Source organism: Rattus norvegicus, chromosome 6 (assembly GCF_036323735.1).
Source record: "Rattus norvegicus strain BN/NHsdMcwi chromosome 6, GRCr8, whole genome shotgun sequence".
NCBI classification, from domain to species: Eukaryota; Metazoa; Chordata; class Mammalia; order Rodentia; family Muridae; genus Rattus; species Rattus norvegicus.
In genome coordinates this window covers 110,624,381-110,648,425 of record NC_086024.1, presented here as the reverse complement: position 1 = coordinate 110,648,425, position 24,045 = coordinate 110,624,381, and the positions used below count along the sequence as shown (strand labels likewise).

The 24,045-nt window shown below is 43.5% G+C and overlaps 1 protein-coding gene across 6 annotated transcripts in view; it reads left to right on the top strand.

The window, feature by feature from the left end:
* The window catches only part of Mlh3 (mutL homolog 3), a 36,874-nt gene that overhangs the window by 983 nt on the left and 11,846 nt on the right, over positions 1 to 24,045 (top strand). Inside the window, exons 2-8 of one of the 6 annotated variants that reach the window (NM_001108043.1) lie at positions 1,077 to 4,386; positions 7,381 to 7,476; positions 8,616 to 8,701; positions 9,578 to 9,682; positions 12,263 to 12,335; positions 20,810 to 20,881; positions 23,630 to 23,741. In NM_001108043.1, coding sequence (NP_001101513.1) covers positions 1,140 to 4,386; positions 7,381 to 7,476; positions 8,616 to 8,701; positions 9,578 to 9,682; positions 12,263 to 12,335; positions 20,810 to 20,881; positions 23,630 to 23,741 — 3,791 coding nt within the window. In that variant the 5' untranslated portion in view covers positions 1,077 to 1,139. Of the gene's footprint in view, positions 1 to 1,076; positions 4,387 to 7,380; positions 7,477 to 8,615; positions 8,702 to 9,577; positions 9,683 to 12,262; positions 12,336 to 15,437; positions 16,825 to 19,729; positions 20,753 to 20,809; positions 20,882 to 23,629; positions 23,742 to 24,045 lie in introns of those variants that run through there. The other 5 variants (XM_006240311.5, XM_006240312.5, XM_006240313.5 and 2 more) reach the window with 5 other exon arrangements.

Below are 24,045 nucleotides of genomic sequence, written 5' to 3'. Positions count from 1 at the left end.
ACAACTGCGGTGTAATCGGAATGCTCATTAAACATTCACCCCATTTGCCAACGGCTGCTAAGTGCGTTGTCTTAGAGAGCAATAGTAGCTCTGGTTTTCTTAGGCTTTAAAAAAACCAGCCTTGCCACCAGCCATGCTGTTGTCGCTTAAGAATGAGACCTTTAGGGGTTGGGGATTTAGCTCAGTGGTAGAGCGCTTGCCTAGCAAGCGCAAGGCCCTGGGTTCGGTCCTCAGTTCCGGAAAAAAAAAAAAAAAAAAAAAGAATGAGACCTTTAACGACCTAGAGTCTTAGGGTTGTTTGTACAAGAAAACTTGAAGTCAGGGTCCGACCACCCCATACCATTACTTGTTATTGCTAAGCTATGTTCTGGGGATATAAAAGATCGAGAGTATCAATATAAAGGAATATCAGTAATAAGGGCATTTCAACAAGCTATCACAACACAGGAGGCTACACAAGTCTCAGATACCCAAGTTTTGCCTCTTCCCATCCCCCAACCTCTTCCTGATAAAGTAATGCAACGATAGTAGTTGCTTCTTGTGTCTCCTTGATAGGTTTGACTTTTTAATTCATACCATCGTTTTGCCTTCCTACTTACAGCGTCTTAGAACATCAAAAGTTTTTCTAAAAGCCGTGGTTAATTGTGTAAAGTATAAATGTTATGAAACTATCTTGGACTTTATTCATGAATAATTTCTAGCTAATGTTTCTTAGCTGAGTTTAATTTAGCCATCTGTTTTTAGTGAAGTGCTTAGAAATTTGAATAGTGTCTTTACGGGTCAGCATCCAGCATAATTATAATTTCACTTTAGGGCATTCATTTTAGGAACAGCGAAAATGATGAAATTATGAATGCTTCTTTGGAATTGAAGTCCGTTATACAAGGCATGAGTTTTATGCGCTGTCTAGAAACCAGAAGTCTACCTCTGTTTCACATTCCGGTTTAGTACTTTATTTACCTCAAACTGTATGTAGTTCTTTGTAATAGTCGAGAGAAGGGGGGTGGGGTGGGAGGGGGTGGATGCAACATAACTGAGGTTTAATAGAGTATGTGCCATGTTTTGTTTTTCCATAGGTGGTTATTTCCAGTCAGAGAAGGAAGCCGGTGTCTGCTACTCTCTCTGCATGTTTCCCTGCCATGATCAGGTGTCTGTCAGATGAAGTACAAGCCAAGTTGCGTTCTGGTTTAGCCCTAAGCTCCTTAGGCCAGTGTGTTGAGGAACTTACCCTTAACAGTATTGATGCTGAGGCAACATGTGTGGCCATCAGAGTGAATATGGAAACCTTCCAAGTTCAAGTGATAGACAACGGACTTGGGATGGCGGGGGATGACGTGGAGAAGGTGGGGAACCGGTATTTTACTAGTAAATGCCACTCAGTACGGGACCTGGAGAACCCAACGTTTTACGGTTTCCGAGGCGAGGCCTTGGCAAGTATAGCTGACATGGCTAGTGCTGTGGAAATTTCATCCAAGAAAAGCACAACATTGAAGACCTTTGTGAAGATGTTTCAGAACGGAAAAGCCCTCGCCGCCCGTGAGGCGGACTTGACCAGACCGAGTGTGGGGACTACAGTGACGGTCTATAACCTGTTTTACCAGTTTCCTGTGCGGAGGAAAAGCATGGACCCTAGACTAGAGTTTGAGAAGGTTAGGCAGAGGGTGGAAGCCCTCTCACTTATGCACCCCTCCATTTCTTTCTCTTTGAGGAATGACGTTTCTGGTTCCATGATTCTTCAGCTCCCTAAAACCAAAGACATATGTTCTCGGTTTTGTCAAATTTATGGATTGGGCAAGTCCCAAAAGTTAAGAGAAATACATTATAAGTATAAGGAATTTGAGTTTAATGGCTACATCAGCTCTGAAGCACACTACAATAAGAATATGCAGTTTTTGTTTGTGAACAGAAGACTAGTTTTAAGAACAAAGTTGCATAAACTTATTGACTTTTTATTAAGGAAAGAAAGTATTATATGCAGGCCAAAGAATGGCTCTGCCAGTAGGCAAATGAATTCAAGTCCTCGACACCGTTCTGCCTCAGAACTCCATGGGATATATGTAATCAACGTGCAGTGCCCGTTCTGTGAGTATGATGTCTGCATAGAGCCAGCCAAAACTCTGATTGAATTCCAGAACTGGGATACCGTGTTGATTTGTGTTCAGGAAGGAATAAAAAAGTTTTTAAAGCAAGAAAAATTATTTGTAGAATTATCAAGTGAAGATATTAAGGAATTTAATGAAGATAATGGTTTTAGTTTGATTGGTACAACACTTCAGACACAGTCTACTCATGAGAAGTGTGACCAGAGCAGTTTCCAGGAAGCGTGTAATAATATTTTGGATTCCTATGAAATGTTTAATTTGCAGTCAAAAGCTGTGAAAAGAATAGCTACTTTAGAAAATAGAACCACACAAAATTCTGGCGATTCAGGAGCTATCAGAAAAAAGACAGAGGACTCATACACTTATGAATCAGATGACCTGGGCCATAGAAAAACTGTAGAGTCTGCGTTATACAACAGTGACAGTGCTTACTTAGGATCAAGGATGTCAGAAGAAGACATAGCCAAAACATCACACGCTGGAGAAAATGAGAAATGGAAAAAATCTTTGTTGGAAAATAGGACTTCAGAAAGGCCACATGAAACCAGTCCAAAAATGTTTTCAAGCCCCATTCAAACTCATCATCCCCTTGAGGAGAGTGAGGCAGATCTAGAAATAGAGATGAAAAGTAGTACTGTTAATGTCATGGCTGCCAACATTCCTCCAAATAGTGAAATTCAGAGTCAACTGGAGCAACTTGAAGATGCTCCTGAAGTGGAGTGCCAACCTCTGCCCTTTGAGACAACATTATTAAGAGCACAGGGTACTCTGAAAAAGAAGGAGAGAAAAAAGGAGCTCAGTAGCCATGGAAGAGTAAATGTTTTTAGTTATGGACAGGTTAAATTGTGCTCCACTGGCTTTATCACTCATGTGGTACAACGCGAACCCGCCAAGTCACCTGAAACAGAACAGTTGTTTAAAAATTATGCTCGACCTGGTCCTGTAAGTGCCCAGGAAGCATTTGGAAATAGAACACACCATGCAAGTGAGACTCCAGACAGCAGTAGTTTAACAAGCACTTTAAGTAAAGAATCCACTCAGCCGCCCCACAAAAGATTCTGCAGAACAAATACAGGTTATGGGACAGAGAACAAACCTGTAGCAACAGATGACAACTTGGCCCTTTTTCAGGGAAGCCGTAAAGAATCACACACAGATTGCTTTTTGCCTGATACAACCTCCTTTCCGTGGTGTAGAAATGTTTCCGGTGGTTATAAGAAAAAAGGTAAAGTGGGTTCCTTCAAACACGTAGTCCGTAGGAAGCTAAGCTTGCGTTCACAAATAGGGTCTTTAGAGAAGTTTAAGAGGCAATATGGGAAGGTTAACAATTCCCTAGCTGCAGAAGAGGACAATGACACTGACTTCAGGACCCATCTTGAGCCTCACAATGAACCCGATGTTCTTCTGAAAGATAAGAGCCTCTCAGATATGTCTGATGGTGGTGAGATCACTCCATCAGAGCACAGTGATGGGTGTCAACCATTACGTCCCATCCTGTACCCAGAGACACTTTCCAAAGAAGATCGCTTAGAACAGAGGCCTAGTTTGAGAGAAAGTCCTATCACTCTGGCGGAATTGCTCCACGGTAACAGAAAACCTTCTGAGGTTAAGAAGTCCACTGAAGCCCTGGCTTCTAAATTATCCAGACTCAAGGATTCTGAAAAAGAGATGCAAACCATGGAGATGGCAGGTCCTGTTAGTGAACGTCCAGACTCAGATCCCAGTTGGAAAGACAATAGCCAGTGCGCTAGGCTGGACTTAAATTTTTGTGAATTATATAAAAATAAACTTGAAAAAACAGAGAGTGAAGTGCTTCCAATGCCAGATTCTGCCCCAGAGGATGATTCCATCAATAAAAACAGCGTGCTGTGTTCTAACAGTGTAACAGATGACAGGGAGAAACCAGAAACTTCCTTGCTGTTACCCTGTAGTGATTCTAAAATCAGCAAAGATTCAGATGTTCTTATCAGAGTCTCAGAGCAACAGAGTGGAAGCCCTGACTCTGCCAGCAGGGAGGTAACGCGTCAGGTAGAAGATAGCGCCGGCAGCCAATGTGGAATCTGTTCCCAGAGCCATGGGTTTAAAGCAAGATCTTGTTCTGACAATGAAGAATCAAGTACGCACAGTATGGACTGGCAGCAGCATTTTGACGTAACCCTGGGAAGAACGGTTTACATCAACAGAATGACCGGGCTTAGCACGTTTGTTGCTCCTACTGATGACATTCAGACTCCTTGTACTAAAGATCTGACAACCGTGGCTGTGGATGTCCTACTTGGGAATGGTAAGTATGCAATATTCATTGGCGTGAAATGTTTTTTAAAAAGAGAATAGTGGCCAAGGAGCGATAAAATTATTGTTCATAGAGATGACCTCAGCAGATAGCACTGTAAGACTGTGTTTTATTGGTTTTCTTTGGCGGAGGGTGGTTTTGTGGTCGAGGAATAATGAGATAGGGTCTTGCTGTGCAGTCCAGGGTGGCCTCAAACTCTTTTTGTAGCTAGTCTTGCACTCATGATAACTCCTGCTCCTAGATCCTATAGAATTAAAGGTATGTACCACAACACTCAGCTTCTGAAGGCAACGTTTTAAGAACTCTACACTGTTTAAGGCACATGGAGAGTCACCGGGTTTAACAATAATTTAAATACAAGCATTTAGTAGAGACTGATAAAGATGTAAATGTATTTACATCTGTCTAAGATGTTTATATGTGTAAGAGAGAGTGGGAAACTTCACTTTAATAAAATGGTACACTCTTAATGGCTAAAAGACCCACAGTTTTTATCCACCTTGTTTTTCCCTTCTTCCCAAATATACTTGTAGAAATTGTCCTTTAAGAGACAGGACAGCTTCCATTTGTGGCTACCAGCCTAAGGTTGGAAAGACAAGTTTCCAGTAAGCTCTCTAGGTCAGTACAGTGTGACTTTATGAGCTTCCCCTAGAATATAGGATTTGGCCAACATTTTTCAAAATGTAGGCTAGATAGGTGCCTTCATAACTGTATCTTTCAAATGTATTTTACTATAATGCGTATATCAATCCACTTGCTATGTTTCTGATGTAAGAAGTTGATAATAATGTGGCTCTCAGGTCACACCACAAGGCAACACCAGAGCCTGGTCTAGGACTTTGGGTTCTCAGGTTTCCAGCAACATTAAAAGTGACATTGTTTTGGCAGTGCGTTAGAGCCAGATGTTGGGAGTCGGTAAAGCTGATTCCCATCTGGCTATAATCTCGGCTTTCACCAGTAGGATAAACATTAAATATGCATCCCTGTTAAAAGTCTCAAATGCTGTAAAAGAATGTAAATTATATGAATATAATTGCAAATTATAATGTCTTCTTAGGATAAATGTTTCTAGTTGGAGGCTCTGATTTACTTGAGGTTAAATAGATCCTTTAGTGTTTCATGTTTTTTCCTTATGAAAGTTACTAGTGTGACTTCTGGAGAATTGAGCAGGAGGAAACCCCTCTACCTTCAGTATTGTTCTCGAGACTACCCAATTGCTCCTAAGGCATCATTATGTGCCTTTCGGTCTAGGTCATAGGTACTGGTTTGTCTGTGCCGAGCACTTATCAGAGAGAAGCATCTGAGACAGCGGCACCTCATCTTCCTGAAATGTAGCTGCTTCTGATACAGTGCCAGCAAATAACTGGATCTCGGTCAACTGTGGGGTGGTTGTTGCCAAAACAAAGGGGGGAATCCTAGCTGCCACATTCAACATAAACATCTGCTCCTGTTAAGTAGATTTCGATGTTGAAACTTCAGTCCACTCAGCCATCTGGATGACCGTATCTTGTGAACGTTTGAGAATCCTGTTAAGTCACGTTCCAAATGGAAAATAATTTTGATATCAAAACAAGTTCATTGAAAAGGTGACGCCTCACACCCTCCATTCACATGGAAATGACTCTTTATAATGGGACAGGAGGACATGGCGGACCCACACATGAAAATATAAACACACAATAAATTACTGAGGGACTCTTTAAAGCTCTTCTAATCGTAAACACTTGGGAGGTGGAGGCAGGAGGATCAGGAATTGAAGGTCATCTGCAGGTACATCTCAAGGCCAGCTGGGCTACGTGAAACCCAAACTTTACTATATAAGGGTAAATTTAGAGCAATGTCATGTCCTTAACCCACGGATTTGCTCTTTAAAAATGTCTTGTTTTTCCAGTGCTGGGCCTTCTGCATATTAGTTAAACACTTGACCACTGAGCCACAGTCCAGATCAGTGTCCTTTTTTATGACTTTCACAATGTTGTCTTAGCTAATGTCTTGCTCTAGTTTTGTCCTTGTCTCTTTCAAGTAATAGTTCTGTTATGTGCTCACCCTCCTTTTTTATTTTTATGTATTTGAGTATTTTTGGTTGCATGTAGGTTTGAACACCATGTTCGTGCCCCGTGCCCATGGAGGACAGGCGAGGGCATTAAGTCTGGAGTTTTGGAACTAGAGTTAGAGTTGGCTGTGAGTCACTATATGGGAGCTGGCAATTAAAACCAGGGAATCTGGAAGTGCAGCTGGTGCTCTTAATCACGAAGTCATACCCCCCGACCCCATGTTCCCCCCTTTTCAAAACTGTCTCTCTGGTTCTAAGACTCAAATGTGCTCTTCCTTCAGAAAGATGGTTAGAACTAGACAGTATCTTCCCAGATTGCCGTGTCCGCACCTCTTACCCGCTGGTCCATCTTTTTGCACACCCATTTGGCGTTTGTTGTTTGTTACACTGAGGGAGGTGGTTTCTGACTTCTCAGCCTTACAGTCTACCAGGGATAGCTATGTAATACAATGAAATCACGCTTACCGTAGAGACATAGGTTGTGGATCAGGGACATAAGTGGGGAACTTGTTAAGGCCGCAGCAGTTGTGGGGATCATTAAGCACAGTTGTTTGTCTGACAGGCTTTCCTGAGTAACTACACCTGGGAGGATATTTAGCAGTGAACCCCACCCCCACCCCCATCTGCTGGATTCCAGTAGCTGCACCATTTACCCAAAATATGATCATGAAAAATGACTCAAGACATTGCCTAATAATGCGCCTCCCACCCAGACAACTGCCCCCCTTCCACCACTGAGAATCACATCCATGAGTAAAGAAACAAGGCATTAATATAAGTTAGCAGATAGTTTCACGGAAACTTCTGATTTTCTGTGGCGTGTTTAGTGGTCTGCCTTATGTCTTTGTTTAGTTTGTAGAGAAAGCGATTTTATGTCATCTTTAGTTGTTTACTTTTGAGTTCAAACCTGTAGGCTTTCCTCTTTCACTTAGGGGTCCAGTACAGGTGTCATCCTTTTAGAAGCGACCTTGTTCTTCCTTTCCTCCCAAGAGCTCAGGAAGAGAGGACCAGGCGGAGACACAACAGAGGTGAGTGATAGCAGAGGCCAGGGAGACAGTACACACTGTCCGCTGCATTCTGAAGCTTGATCCACACCAGCTGTGCCTGAGGGGCCAGGCGCTCCCCACGGCGCTGTTTAACAGCAGCGCTAAGTAACGGAGCACATGCGTTCACATCAGAAATTGCTTTTCCAGACTGAAGGTTCGTGCAGGGTGATTATGCATAGGCTATGGTGTCTGTGACTGCGGAAATGGTTTTTTATTTTTAAAGATTAAGTTTCTCCGTATTTCAGTAGTTTGATCTTTGTAAAATTCTTTGGGAAAAAGGCTAAAGAAATCTATTATTTTGTTGTTTCTTAGATTAAGTATATTTTTACCAAAGACAACAAGAAAATTTGAATTATAGTTTTTTTTTTTTCTGGCACATACTTGGAACTATGCTTCCTTTTTTTTTTCTTTTCTTTTTTTAGGAGCTGGGGACCGAACCCAGGGCCTTGCGCTTGCTAGGCAAGTGCTCTACCACTGAGCTAAATCCCCAACCTCTCTTCCTTTATTTTTCAAGACTTGTTTTGTTTTGTGTGTATGGGGTGTGTGGGTGTTTTTGCCTGCATGCATGTCCATGTGTCACATGCATGCAATGCCTTTGGCTAGAGGAAGGCAGATTCTCTGGAATTAGAGTTACAGATAGTTGTGAGCCACCATGTGGGTGCTAGGAACCAGACCTGGGTTCCTGTGCAAGAGCAGCAAGCAGGCCCTCTTAACCTCTGAGCCATCTCCCCAGGCCCCTTAAACATTGTTATAGACAATTCGGAGAAAAGCTATGCCAGAAGATGCAGTCATAACACTAATTTTAGAAGTAGCATCAAGGTTGAGTGGCACACACACCTTTAATCCCAGTACTCAAGGAGCAGAGGCGGTCAAGTCGTTGTAAGTTTGAGGTCAGCCTGGTCTACATAATGAGTTCTAGGTCACCAGAGCTACATGGTAAGACCCTGTCTCCAAAAGCAAAGAAGAAACATCTGAGCAAATTCAGGAACCCAGGACACACTCTGGCATTTGTGGAGTGTGGGGATTCTATGTCTAATCTTTGGTCTTGAGGCTATAGCTCAGGAGAAGAGGACAGTCACTCTCTTCTGGGCCTCGATGACAGCTGTCCCCCTTCGTCCTAGATGCTGTAGATGCTGCTGCTGTCAGTGAACCACTTCAGTCTTTGTTTTCAGAATGGAGCAATCCAGTGTTTGCCCGATACCCAGAGGTAAGTCTGCAGGACTTTTTCATTGCCTGTTTTTAAATTTGAACTTCGTTTAAGCTGGCTAAGGGCATGCCTGAGTATATGAATTTACAATTATGAGTGGAAAGTAGGCAGATTTCCAGATGATTTACTTGGGTATTAGTGTTTAATGAAGAGAAGAGAAGTCAGCATTTTGGAAAGGTCAGGAATTTTGGCTTAAACATGTACACTCAGTGTAAAGAGTGAATGTGTTTGTCCTGTCTTACAGGGTGGTAGTAAGCGCTTAGCATTCAACAAATGTCATTTCATCTGCAGGAACAGGTCTGCGTGTCCTGACAGTGTTCTTTCTTTGGTGTGTTGTCACGGCATGTTCTGAGTGTGGTAATGAGTGTGGGTAACGGACAAGCGTTTGACTACTGATTCTTCACTTAGACGCCTTGAAAGACCTAATCATGGCACATAGACAATTTGTTCTGAAATAATGCTGGGCTTTGTCAGTGTTGATAAAAATTTGTTTGACAACTTGTGTTTTAGAGCCCTTGGGATCATAGCTCTCCTCCACCCATCCTGTCTCTAGTAGGATATATGAAAATGGTTGGTTTTCTTCTTTGCAGTGCTAGGAATTGATAATAGTCCTGCATGAGTTAGGCAGTGCTGTACCACCGGCCTATTTATTCTAAGCCCCGCCCCCAAGAATGAGAATTCTTTTTTTTTTTTTCTTCTTTTTTTTGGGGGGGCTGGGGACCGAACCCAGGACCTTGCGCTTCCTAGGCAAGCGCTCTACCATTGAGCCAAATCCCCAACCCCCTCAGAATGAGAATTCTAATGGACTTTGAAATCATCGGTAAAACAGTTCCACAGAATTAAAAATTAAGTTTTGTCTTTCCTGGGTCTTTCTAGGTTGCTGTTGACGTCAGCAGTGGCCAGGCTGGGAGCTTAGCCGTTAAGATTCACAATGTTCTATATCCCTATCGCTTCACCAAAGAGATGATCCACTCAGTGCAGGTAAAGGCAACACTGAAAGCCGTGAAATGCTTACTTAACCTACACTAACTTTGTGAAGTTTAATTTTTTGTTTTTGTTATTTTTCAAGATATTGTTTCTCTATGTAGCTTTGGCTGTCCTGTAACTCACTCTGTAGACCAGGCTGGCCTTGAACTCAGAGTTTGCCTCCTGAGTGCCAGGACCAAAGGTGTGCGCCACCATATCCAGCTATTTGATTTTTTTAAAAATGAGACAAACTGTATTAGTCAAGGCCTCCCTAGAGGAACAGAGCTAATAGAATGAATACCTACCTACCTACCTACCTACCTACCTACATACATACATACATACATACATGTGTGTGTGTGTAATTGACACAAGCTGGAGTTATCACAGAGAAAGGAGCCTCCCTTGAGGAAATGCCTTCATGAGATCCAGCTGTAAGGCATTTTCTCAATTAGTGATCAAGGGTGGAGAACCCAGCCCATTGTGGGTGGTACCGTCCCTGGGCTGGTGGTCCTGGGGATGTAAGCCAGGAGAAGCAATCCAGTAAGTAACATCCCTCCATGGCCTCTGCATCATCTCCTGCTTCCTGACCTGCTTGAGTTCCAGTCCTGACCTCCCTTGGTGATGCACAGTGATGCGGCAGTGTAAGCCAAATAAATCCTTTCCTCCCCAACTGGCTTCTTTACCTTCCTTGCTTCAAACCCTGACTAAGACAGCACATATGTACACATGCATGGAATGGCATGCTATTCCAACAATGGTCCAGCTAGTCCAACAATGGCCGTCTGATAGAATGTTGAGGAATACAGTAGTTGTTCAGTTCTCAAGGCTGGATGTCTCAGCTGGTCATCAGTGTACAACATAGTCCCGAAGAAGCTGGCCTAATGCCAGAGAAGGCATGGCTTGCCAGCAGGAACCAGGGCAAGCAAACTTCCTCTTCCCGTGTCCTTTATGCAGGCAACCGGCAGAAGGTGAGGCTCAGATCAAAGGTGGATCTTCTCTTTCAAAAGATCTGGGTTAGAAGTGGCTCACAAATGGTTTAGTTAAGAAAATTCCTCACAGGTGTACCAGTCTCTCGGGTTTTGGTTAATTCCAGATGTAGTCAATTTGACAATCAAGACTAGACATCAGACATGGATTCCTTTGCTTTTAATCTGACTGGAATCTTAAATCATCATCATCATTATCATCATCATCATCATCGTCGTCATTGTGGTCGTTATCATCATCATCATCATCATCAATTTTATATTAAAAATATTTTTGTTTTACTTGTCAAGCCAGGGTTTCTCTGTATAGCTCTGGCTGTTCCTGGAACTTGCTCTGTAGACCAGGATGGCCTCTAATGCCACCATTTCCCAGCTGGAACCTTGAATTTTTACCTTCAGGGTGGGGGGGAATCCAGATTAGTTTTAATAGCCAAGAAGAATACCTCTAATAGAGTGAGCAGGTTTCCAGGGGATGAATTCAAGCTGATAGTATCAAGGACTGTTAACATTTCTGCAGAGAATTTATATTTCAATTTTCTATTTTATAACAATATGAAAAATACCAAAAAATTATTTATAAATCAACATTGTTGTTAACTGTGCACAAATACTCACTTGTAAGTGACCCTCTGTCAGGCTGCAAAGGCTAAGGAAGCCATAGACTAGGAGGTTCATTAACAAAAGGACCTGTGACCCTTGTCCTTTTCTGCTCTGTTCTCTGTACACAGCTCTGAGTGCCTCAGTCTCCTTGCCTTCAAAGTTGGAAACAAACTAGGACATTACACAATACTAAGCAAGCTCCTACCTGGAGGTTACAGGCAGGGACTACAGCAGGGGCACAGTTATCCAGAAACAGACCTTTGGTGAGCATGAGCCTGGACAGAGAGGAGCCCCTCAGGGTATAGCTGTTGGTGGCATTTACCAGTACTGCTAGGCTGACACGTCCAGAATGGCTTTCCTTGCTCTTCACAGTTGAGAATTTGTGTTTTAGGCCGTGCATGATGGCGCACACCTTTGATCCCAGCACTGGTGAGGAAGAGGATGGAGGCTAGCCTGGTCTACACAGAGTTCCAAGCCAGGCCAGGCTACACAGTGAGACACTGTCTTGAAAAAGACCAATAATTAGTCCTGCTCGTTAGCAGTCTTTGGTCGTATGTGTTACAGTCTCTGCTGGAACTACTGCAGAAGTGCCCTGTGGCACAGGCAGCACCTGTCACCTTCCTGCCCTCCACCCGTCCTGCTTGCCCATCATTTTATCCTTCCTAAGAACTCCTTCACTGTCAGCAGAACCTTACTCAGTGTTTGCAAACAAGTCTTCGTGGTACTTACTGGGAGCAAGGCCACATAAGGCCACATAGAGCACATGTGGAGGTCAGAGAGCAACTTGCAAGAAACTGTTCCCTCCACCAGGTGAATCCCAAGGTTGAAACTCAGGTATCAGGTTTGGGACAAGCACAGTTGCTTGTAGAGCCTTCTAGCTGGCTCCTCCACTGGGTCTTGGCTATGGGTGCTAGCACGTGGAGTATTGTCTTAGCTCTTTTGCAGGCAAGCAAAACTTTTGCTAACTTTTGGTTAGTGTCACATTACATATTTCCGTGAATGGCAGGTTCTCCAGCAAGTGGATAACAAGTTTATCGCCTGCTTAATGAGCTCGAGGACGGACGGGAGTGGCCAAGCAGGTGAGCATGGAGTTCTGCCTCACTAACGAGCTGTCTGGAGCTCTGATAACCGCCTTTTAGAGGGGTACAACAACCTGTGTAGGATACAGTTTAAAAAGCAGAAAAAGGGAAACTGACCTAAAGTGAGGAACTGAAGCATGTTTTAAAGTACGTGAGCTGTCAGTGTGTTGACACACACGTAAATAAGATACTATAAGTGCTTAGTCTTTGGAGAGGTAGCCCAGCATTGTCTCACATGCATGGTGGTCCTAATGCCTCAGCCTGATTGCTGGGATGGCACAGGCCTGTCCCACACCACACCTGACTCATTAAACTATTAATAGTAGTTTACTATTAGCAGTAAACTTACTACTAATAGTAATTGCCTCAGAAGTGAAAATGAAGGTGGGCAAAGAGAGAATTTCATTTTCTACACCTTTAAAATATCTTATGTTGTAGACTTTTTTTTTTTCTTTTTTCTTTTTTTCGGAGCTGGGGACCGAACCCAGGGCCTTGCGCTTGCTAGGCAAGCGCTCTACCACTGAGCTAAATCCCCAACCCTTTGTTGTAGACTTTTGTATGTATGTGTGTGTGTGTGTGTGTGTGTGTGTGTGTGTGTGTGTGTGTGTGTGTGTGCGCGCGCATGTGTGTGATAAAGAGAGAGACAGACAGACATGTGGAGACCAGAGATAACTTAAGTGCCTTCCTACATTAGTTTCCACCCAACTTTTTGAGGCAAGTTTCTTGTAAACCTGAGGCCTACAGTTTCTGCTGGACTGACTGCCCAGCAGAGTACATGTGCCTCTTCTGCCTCATCTGCCCATCCCAGCCTTCCCCATCACTGCAGATGCAGGTATGGGTGGCCACATTCAGGTTTTTGTGTGGACGCTAGGATCCGAACTCACGTCTTCATGCTTGCACAGCCAGTGTTCTCCACTGGGTTCCCAGCCCTCCAGCCCTGTGATGACTCTTAGGTGTGTATACACAGGTACTCATCTATACACGTGGAGACGAAAGAATGATCCTAGGTGCATGTTCAGGATGCCATCCATCTCCTTTGAGATGGGGTCTAATTTGCCTGGAAGTCACCAGTTAGGCAAGACTGGAAGGCTAGTGAGCCCCAGGCATCTTCTTGTCTCCACCTCTCCAGCTTTGAGATTACAAGCACATACCACCATACCAGGCATTTTTACATGGATTCTAAGGCTCTGACTCAAATCCTTTGGCTTGCAAGGCAAGTGCTTTACCCACTGACCCATCCCCACAGCATCTTGTACAATGTTCTCATCCATAGTAATAAGTTTATATAAATTTATGTAATGTGTTTTGCTAGATTTATCAAGAGTATTTACAAACAATCAGGAGTCTAGAGAGATGGCTTGGCTGTGAGGAGCACTGGCTTCTCTAACAGAGGACCTGGGTTAGATTCCCAGCATCAATATAGTGGCTTACAGCTATTTGTAACTCAAATCCTAGGGGATCTGACACTCTCGGCCTTCTTGAGCACCAGACATGCTTGTGGTGCACAGATGTATAGGCTAAACATGCATACACATAAAGTTAAAAAGATTTAAACAGAATCAGTTCGTGACTTGCTCTAATGAAACAATAGTTCCCATATAAATCATCCAGCAAATATTATTTGTTTGCTAGGGACTTTACCAGGCTCTAGGGGTACAACGATAAGAAAGAATAGATATGTCGGAGGAACAGATAACCATACAAACATAAAAATTTGACAGTAGCTCTTAATGGAGAGTAAAAGGTGGTGTAAGAGCTGATGTTGGGAATTTTGATTTTGTCAGGGAGATCAGCAGACCTTGGCAGAATAGGGCTGAAGTATAAGCATGTCAACTAAGCAAGCGACTAGTAATTCCCTCCTTGTCAGGTGGAGGCAGGGCAGTAAGCCTGGAGATAAAGCTGGGAAGAAGTAGCAGCCAGACAGTAAATGTCAGCTTCAAGCTTTCTGTGTCTCAACACTAGCTGGAAACAATTTGTTATACCTTGTTGTTTTTAGGGCTGTTGTAGTTGCAGAATGGAGTCTTTGTGGGGTTCAGGATGCCACAGAGACAGCAAGATATCACAGTGCCTAAGAAACAATGGTTACCTAGGACCAGGGTAGACAAGGGAAAGTGAAAGTATGCGTCGTGTGGACGGACAATCCAGCATTTGGAAGCCCAAGGCAGGAGATGCAAGGCTAGATAGTGTATAGCTGTGCCACCATGTGTGACCTCATCTCAAACAAAACAAAGAAACAAAAATGGATGCATCGAGAAAGCAGGAGATAAAGTCAACAGAGTTGTTGATAGATTGTTATGGGAGAGGAGTATCAAAGATAATGCCTAGTTTTCTGACCTCTGTGACCAAGTGGACAATGTTGCAAGACCAGATTAGATAGAGTTGCAGCAGACTGGGAGGATATAAATCACAAGTTAATCCAAACTCTCTTTGAAATGTTAAGAGGAGATGGCAAGAATGTGTTTGACTGGTGCAGATAGAGACTCGAGTGTTCTGACCAGGTGATATACATTTGCGTTGTCTGCATAAAGTTGGTTATTGGTGACATAAGTTTTATCACCTAGAAATATAGAGAGTGAGAAACAACCCTGAGTCTAGAATAATTCTAACATGTAACAACAGCTGAACAGAGAGGCACCAGCAGGGGTTTGCAACCCCGTAAGAACAACAATACCAACCAACCAGAGCTCCCAGGGACTAAAGCACCAAAGAGTACACATGGGTAGACCCATGGCTCCAGCTGCATATAGCAGAGGATGGCCTCATTGGACATCAGTGGGAGGAGAAGCTCTTGGTCCTGTCAAGGCTGGACCCCCAGTGTAGGGGAATGTCAGGGCGGGGAGTCAGGAAGCTGTGGATGGGTCGGGGAACACCCTCATAGAAGCAGGGGGAGGGTGGATTGAATAGGGGCTTTATGGATGGGAAACCAGGAAGGGGATAACATTTGAAATGTAAATTTAAAAAATCCAATAAAAAAAAAAAAGAAGACACCGGCAGAAGAGGGGAAGAAGCATTGGCTAGAGAGAGAGAATGAAGGCTGTCGTACTGCATCTAGGACCTCATACCAGCTGCTGCTGCATGGGGCACTGTTCCTTTTTGTGACAGAGGAGACTTGGCACTGAGAGCTGTCTGACAGAAGAGCTGGAGCAGAAGCCATCGCTGCTAAGGAAATCGGAGCCCTAGAAGGGCGTGGCCAGCAGAGAGAGCGGGAAGTTTTCCTTTTCATGAGAATTTGAGTGCAATTACAGTTGTCTGCCTGTTCTGTGGTCTTACTTCCCTCAGTTTCAGTTACCCACAGTCAACCAAGGTCAGAATATTAAGTGGAAAATTCCAGAAATAAGCAACTTATAAGTTTTAGGTTTCACCCTACTCTGAGTAGTATGATGAAATGCCCTGTCATCTCACTGTGGTCCAGCCAGGCTGCAGATCACTCCTCTGTCCAGTGTGTTCCTGCTGTGTCCCCTGGCTGCCTGATACTCAGCCCCTGGACACATTTCCCAAGTAACTGTACAGTATCAAGGCTTTATGTCCAAGGAAAAGCTATTGTACTTAATAATGGCATAGCGTACGGCAGAAGTGATGTTAGCAGTTTTATTGTAGCATGTTATTGTCAGTGTGTTTTTATTTATTTATTTTACAGTGCTGGGCATCCTAAGTGCTCACATCACTGCGCTACACCCGTTAGTTATTGTTAATTTCTTGCTGTACCTAACTTGTGAGTTAAACTTTAGCATAGATTTATAGATCTAGACAGAAACAGAGTCTGTTCAGGGTTTGGTACAGACTACCGGGTGGGTTCAGGGATTAAACTCGGGTCTTCAGGCTTGGCAACAAGTGTCTGACCTGCTGAGCCTCCTCCCCAGTCCTGAAGTTTTGGCTGCTTGAAAGTCTGTGGCACCCAGAATGAGTGTAAGCACAGAAATTATGTCTTCAAAGAAATGGGAAACAACAAAAACCCACGTGTGTTAAACTTCCCTTGAGAGTTTATATTTATTGTTGGATTTGCTACTGAAGAGTCCTTCGGGTTCTTTTGGAAGGGTGTATTCTGAGACAGGGTTTCTCTGTGTAGCCCTGGCTGTCTTGGAACTTGTTCTGTGGACTAGACTGGTTTCCAACTCACAGAGATCTTACTGCCTCTGCCCCCCAAGCACTCAGATTAAAGGTGTGTGCCACCACTGCCTGTCCAGATTCTTTTCAGAATGCAAAGCCAGTATGCAAGAATTCTCTTGAGGCTGAGGATGTCTCTCTGTCGGTAGCATGCTTCCTGGCATGGATAAAACCCTGGGTTCAGTGCCCAGTACTGCATGAGACTGAGCATGGTGATGCACTCCTGTAACTCTGGAATGGGGAAAGCAGCGCTAGCATCTTCCTCAGCTAAATAGCAAGTTCAAGGCCAGCCTGAACAGACTGTCAGAAACAGAGTTAAATGTATTCCTCTGAACCAAATGTGAGTGTTTTTATTTCTAGTCATAAATATGCAACCTATTCCTCAGTTGACTTATTTTAATTTTTATATTTTCTTATTTGTTTTATTTTTTGCTTTTGTTTTTTTTTTTTTTAAATTTCTTTTTTTTTTTTTTTCCAGAGCTGGGGACCGAACCCAGGGCCTTGTGCTTGTTAGGCAAGCGCTCTACCACTGAGCTAAATCCCCAACCCCTTGCTTTTGTTTTTGAGACAGGTTCTTACCATGTACCTCTGGCTATCCTGGAACTCTCCATGTAGACCAGGTTGGCTTTGAACTCACAAAATCATGTGCCTCCTGAGTGCCAGGGCTAAAGACATTGTCACCACTCCAGTTGATTTTGACACATTTTAATTGGACATATACATTATTGCTCTAAATTGCAGTGAAACCAATAACTAATGATTTCTGCCTGCATTGAGATACATTTATTCAGTTATCCTTCTAAAGAATAAGTTTATGATATAGTTATCAAGTACCCATTATTTAAAATTTTATTTTGTGTGCTAAGAATATACCATGAAAACATCGCATAGAACATCTATCCTGTTGTGATGTCAAAAGCATGGCTTCTGTGTGGATATATCATCTGTATTCTGCTTCATTCGAGAAATGAGGCGCTCACAACACTGTCTAGAAAATGGGAAGATGAGCGTCTCTTCTGCTAGATTCAGGTCAGGTTTCACAGTGCTTCTGAGTTTGGTGATTTGTGTTGGGTATCAAGGCCACTCCCCTGAAGGGTATGGCCTGTTCTACAGTTTTGCCCAGTGCTCATTAGAAATAGTAGCTGCTCTTCCTAGCCTCAAAGAAAGTTAACGTGGGGCGTTCCTGTTTTGCCCAGTGCTCATTAGAAATAGTAGCTGCTCTTCCTAGCCTCAAAGAAAGTTAACGTGGGGCGTTCCTGTGTTATAGCTGTTGTCAGAAGTCACCAAGGGCCCTGGGGAGCCTTAGTACAGTGTTTGCCTCATAAGCAGGAGGACCCAAGTTCAAGACCCAGAACCCACATCAAAAAATTTTAAGATACTATGTTAGAGTATGGATAAGGAAATAAGAAAATAAAAACCCCAATTCCACACCCTTATCTATTCTTCAGTTTTAAATGCATCCTAATATATTTCACAAAAAATTTAAAGTCTATTTAAAGTTGAGTGGTGGTGGTGGCACATGCCTTTAATCCCAGCCCTTAGAAGGAGGCAGAGGCAAGTGGATCTCTGTGAGTTTGAGGCCAACCTGGTCTACAGAGCAAGATCCAGCACAGGGCCACACAGAGAAAACCCTGTTTCAAAAAAATAAAAAGGGGGGGTTGGGGATTTAGCTCAGTGGTAGAGCGCTTGCCTAGCAAGCGCAAGGCCCTGGGTTCGGTCCCCAGCTCCGAAAAAAAGAAAAAAGAAAAAAATAAATAAAAAGACAAAAAGCTCCTATCTAAAGAGAACAAATGAAAACCAAGTATATGCTGGGTGGTGGTGGCACAGGCCTTTAATACCAACACTCAGGAGACAGAGGCAGGCAGATCTATGTGAGTTCAAGGGCAGCCTTGTCTACAAAGTGAATTCAGGCAGAACTACACAGAGAAACTCCGGTCAAAAAACAAAACATGATACATATTTATGTAGATGCCATCATGAAGTAAATTCCTCTGTTTGACAACCTCAAAATGATTAGGATATTAATAAGAGAAAAAAAATTTAAAAAGCTGCGTGTACTAGCATGAACTTACATAATCCCAGAGGCAGAGAGGTGGAGAAGTGGAGAGACAGGTGAGTCCCTGGCCAGTAAGCCTAATGGAGTTGATGAACTCCAAGCTAGTGAGAAAGAAGGGGTAGGGAGGTGTCCTAAGGAACAACACCTGAGCTTGACCTCTGGCTTGAAAACACACAGACACACGCGTGCGTACACACACACACACACACACACACACACACCAGAAAGTTTGTGCGATGAGAGGCGTTGCTCAGTTGGTAGAAAGCTTACCTATCAGGCAGCTACAACTTGCTAAGTAGTTGAAGGCAAGGTCACTGTCAACAGGGTACGCCCACAGCTAGCCTGCGATACCAAGAATCTCGCCTGTTTCCTTTATCTTTTAGTCTTGGGCTTTCAGCTGTGAGTTTGATAGGATCTTCCCTAGTTTCATTTCTGTAGCTGATAAAACTCAAAGCACATTAGGGAAGAGTTTATTTTAGCTCACAACTCCAGATTACATTCCATCACTGGAAAGAAGTCAGGCAGGAATTTGAAGAAGCTGGTCACACCCCACACACAGTCTAGAGAAGAGAAATGAGTGTGTGCATACCTATGTCTGCTCGGCTTGCTTTATCTGCTTGTCCAGTGGAGGCCACAAACCCAGGCCACGCACGGTGCCCCATACTTTGAGGCAGCTGAACGAAGACATGGTGCCTACAGGCCAGCCTGCCCTGGGCCTGAGACTTCTCAGTTGACAGTTAAAACTGTCAGTGTCATAGGAAAATGGTTCATCTCTTAATAGAAATAGGAAAAAGACACTTTCTATTTTGATCAAATTCAAGAGAACTTTATTTCAATATGATTAATAACAATGAATTATTTTGTCTGTGAGACACCCCTGTAAGTTTGACTTCCGAACCCTTTGCCTCCATGCTTGTACTTGAGAGTCTGAAGCCCTGCTCTTAAAAATGAGGCCTGTAATGGGTGGAGACATGGCTCAGGGGTTAGCAGTGCATATTCAAGAATTCTGCCACCAACACCCACATCAGGTGGCTCATAGCTACCTGGCTCTACCTCACAGGAAGCCGGTGGCTCCTCTGGGCACCCACTTCATGTGCAGTCATGTGCACTGGCACCTACACAGAGACACAACTACACATAATTAAAAATGTTTTTAATTAAATTGTATCTTACTTAAAAATTTTATACGTATGGCTTTTTTTTCTGTGTGCATGCATGTGTCACATGTATGCAGTACATGTAGATACCAGCTGAAGGCTTCAAGTTTGCTGGAAAAGGAGATCCAGCCGTGAGCGCACATCTTCTGGAAGAGCCGCAAATGTTCCTAACTTCTGAAGTGTCTCTAGCTCCCGGAAGTGGGGCCAGCGACAGGAGCATCCGCTGATCTTTACAATTGCAGAAGCTTGTGCCCTTGTTGACTTTTGTCCTGAGGATGTTCCCAGGTGACAGGTTCATCCTGGAAAGCTTGGGAAGCCCGAGACTGAGACAACCACACCCGCAGTTGGGGAGTAGATGCAGTGAGGGCCTGTTTTTCTGCAACCAGGGAAGTAATGATTTTTACATCCTTACATGGTTAGGAAAAAACAAAAAGACGTCTTGACACAGCCACGTTCTATGCCGTTACTTCAGTGTCCATAAATAAAGTTTTATTGGAACACTGCTATAGGGGAACAGATCATCTGTGGCTGCTTTGGCTCAAAACAAATAGTTGAGTAGTCGTGACAGCATTCATGTGGCCTAAAAAGCATAAAATATTTCCTTTCTGCCTGTTTGTAGAAAAAAATGTTCTGCCCTCTGATCTAAAGTTACAAGTACATTCTTCTTGAGTTTCAGAGTAACTTGCAAATCAAAATCCTCTGCTTACAGTGTAGGTAGTGCATTATTCAATGACTTTATTGTAAAGTTGAATTAATAAAGGCAATTTTGCATGAATATTTAAAAATTTAACCTTTTCTAAATGAAATACAGATGTTACAGAGCTTTTCACCAGGGACAAATTTGGTAATTTATTGATAATTTCAGGGGTTTTGGTTTGTTTTTAGCATAGAGTTCAGTTGAGTTGGCTGTGAAAGCATGCACCTTTAATGCCAACACGTGGAAGACAGAGGCAAGTGGGTTGCTGTGAGTTCAAGGCCAACCTGACATAGACAAGTTCCAGGCCTGTTAAGGCTAAATAGTGAGACCCTGTCTCAAAAGTGACAAAGCACAATTGTGTATCGTGTCTGTGTCATTAAATGTATTGAGTAATCACCCTCCACACTGCATGATTCTTTTCTTGATTTGGAAACTTCAGAAATCCTGGTTGGTTTTGTAGGTGGAAACCTGTTAGTCCTGGTGGACCAGCACGCTGCCCATGAGCGCGTTCGTTTGGAGCAGCTAATCACTGGTAAGCATCTGTCTGCAGCTAGAGGAGGTTCAAGACTCCAGTGAAGTCGACACACCTACAAGAATTTTCTCTCACCCTGACTGTGAGGAAGATGCATAGTATGTTTGAAAAATTAAGCTGAGAGCACCAAGTCTGAAAACCTCTGGAAGACTGCAAGAATTTGCTTTGCTATGTCAAACATGTGGGTCTGATTGACTTGCTCAGAGGTGCATTTCCTCTACATTTATCCTCCACCCACACCTACAAAAGGACTGAGTTCATTTACTGTGTACAAGTATTGATGTGCTCTCCCATGCCTGTGTGCTCTCCCTGCTGTGTGCTCTCCCATGCCTGTGTGCTCTCCCAGCTGTGTGCTCTCCCAGCTGTGTGCTCTCCCAGCTGTGTGCTCTCCCATGCCTGTTTGCTCTCACTGTTGTGTTCTCACTGCTGTGTGCTCTCCCATGCCTGTGTGCTCTCCCTGCTGTATGTTCTCACTACTGTGTGCTCTCCCATGCCTATTTGCTCTCCCATGCCTGTGTGCTCTCCCAGCTGTGTGCTCTCCCAGCTGTGTGCTCTCCCATGCCTGTGTGCTCTCCCAGCTGTGTGCTCTCCCTGCTGTGTGCTCTCCCTGCTGTGTGCTCTCCCAGCTGTGTGCTCTCCCTGCTGTGTGCTCTCCCAGCTGTGTGCTCTCCCTGCTGTGTGCTCTCCCATGCCTGTGTTCTCTCCCTGCTGTGTGCTGTCACTAATCCTTCCCCACAGTCCTCAAGGTCCCATGTAATACTTTTGTTTTAAAATCTCACTTATTGGGGTTGGGGATTTAGCTCAGTGGTAGAGCGCTTGCCTAGCAAGCGCAAGGCCCTGGGTTCGGTCCCCGGCTCCGGGAAAAAAAAAACCTCACTTATTTGAGGATAAATAGTGTGATCACAGTGGTTTGATTCTAGAAGATACAAAAGGAAATGTGATTAAGCACCTCTACACCCTCGTATGACTTTCCATCTTCTCCCTCTCGGGGGCAGCTAGTACGAGTACTGTTTAAATAGATCAGCCTGTCATCATGAGACATTTGTCTTCACCCAGTAATAAAATACAGACAAGACAAAACAAAAGAATCAACCTCAACTACACGAGTTTCTCTGTGTAGTTTAGCCTTCAATGCTCCATCTTCTTAGCTGTCCAAAGGTTGACATTACATGTATGCACTGCCGTATCCTTTTTAAATTATTGGGAAAATCTTGATTCCCTTGATAAAGTAATGAACAGCCTTCATGTCAAAGAGTTAAGTGAGAATCCAGGGAAATGTTTCATGAACTGGAATGGCATTAATGTCACTAATATTTTCTTTTGCTTTATAAAATGAAGTCACAAGAGTTTGGAAAGATACAGTAAAAAACAGTGGGGAAAAATTACTTACTTTGAGTGAGAACTTAAATGTGAGCCCCCCTTTCATGCCTTTGGCAAGTGAAATACATTGGTTTGAGGACCACATAGGTAGTGGTGCTGGTCAGTATTTGAGAGGCTCCAGAGGATAATTCTAAGTCTCATTAGGCAGCTGGCAAAGCAAGGATCATGTTCAGGTCATTAATGCTAAGCGGATGGTTGTTGAAGTGTCTCCTCGCTGAGTTCTCAACTTTAAGAAGGCTGGTGACCACAAGAAATGAACTGGCTGTACAAAATTGTGAGACTTTTTTTTTTTTTTGTATAAAAAATTGTCAGAGGAAGAAAGGGAGATGGAGAGGCGTGGTCTTTCCATGCCTTGCCCAAGATCAGACAGAGCAGTTACTAAAGTGGTGGGCTGTGGTGTGGCCGTTAAAGACTGGCAACGAATCTTGGGCTAAGGACGTCGTCAGAAAAAAACTTGAAATGCAAGAAATGAACAAATAAAAATTTTGGCTCATTCAAAACAAACTTACATATCAGTGAGATAGCTTAGCTGGCAAAACACTTGGAGCATAAGCCTGACAACCTGGGTTCAATCCCTGTCACCCACATGAAGGTCGAAGGAGAGAACTGATCCCCAAAAGTTGTCCTTCGATCTCCATGTTTGGGCCATGGCCTGTGTGAAGCAACCCCCCCCCACACACACACACATCATAGACTAATTAATACTGTGGGGCTGGAGAGATGGCTCAGAAGTTAAAAGCAACAGCTGTTCTTGCAGAGAATCCAGGCTTCCCAGCACCAAAATGGCAGCTCACAACTGTGTACAGCTCCAGTTCTGCAGGTTCTGATGCTCTCTCCTGGCCTCTGTGGGCACAAGACACACATGCTGTACATAGACACACATGCAGGCAAAACACCTAGACACATAACTTTTTAAAATCAAATGATGATGATTTTTTAAATTCATACCCTGACTCACTTGCTATATAAAGGGTCTGCAGCACTCGAGAGTAATACTGGCAGTCTTTTCAAAGACTGAGAATCCTTTCTGAAGGAACAAGAAACCATCGTGACTTACAGGACTGTATAGAAAGTATGCCACACTTCTGTATTTCTGTGATCAATACCACACATGACAATTGTAGGAACACTGCTTTGCTGGTGTGGATATGAGTTAAGTCTTCTATTTCTTATTTTGAAAAACTGCTAAAATGAGTCCAGTGACTGACTGCCCCTTAGTTTACTGCTAGAATCCAGACTGTAGAACTGAACACTGAATACACTATGTAGTTCTGGGGAACTCTTGCCATGCCATGGCTCACCAAGCAAGTTGTTATAACTGACTGGAAAAGCCTTTCCTTCTTATCGTGTTCATCTCTCTCCCAATAGATTCCTATGAGAAACAAGCTCCACAAAGTGCTGGCCGGAAGAAATTACTGTCTTCCACAATAATTCCTCCACTAGCGATCACCGTGTCAGAGGAACAAAGGAGACTCTTACGGTCAGTAACATCTAAGGACATGATGCTGGTCTGTGAAGCTATACTGTAGAACCCCTTTGTGAGGTCTCTACATGAATGTTCCTGTTATTTTATTTTTCAGAGAAGGAAGCTGAGACAGGGTGTTGCATGGCTTACCCGAGGTCTTAAGGGTTAGCAGTAGATCAGACTCAGAGCCTGTCCTCTGACCCCAAAAGCCATTCTTCCAGCTATAGCATAGACACTGAGCATAGACTAGAGTTTCCCTGGTAATTTTTCCCAGCAGTTGGCTTAGAACACTCTTCTCATTCTTGGAACAGCCAAATGT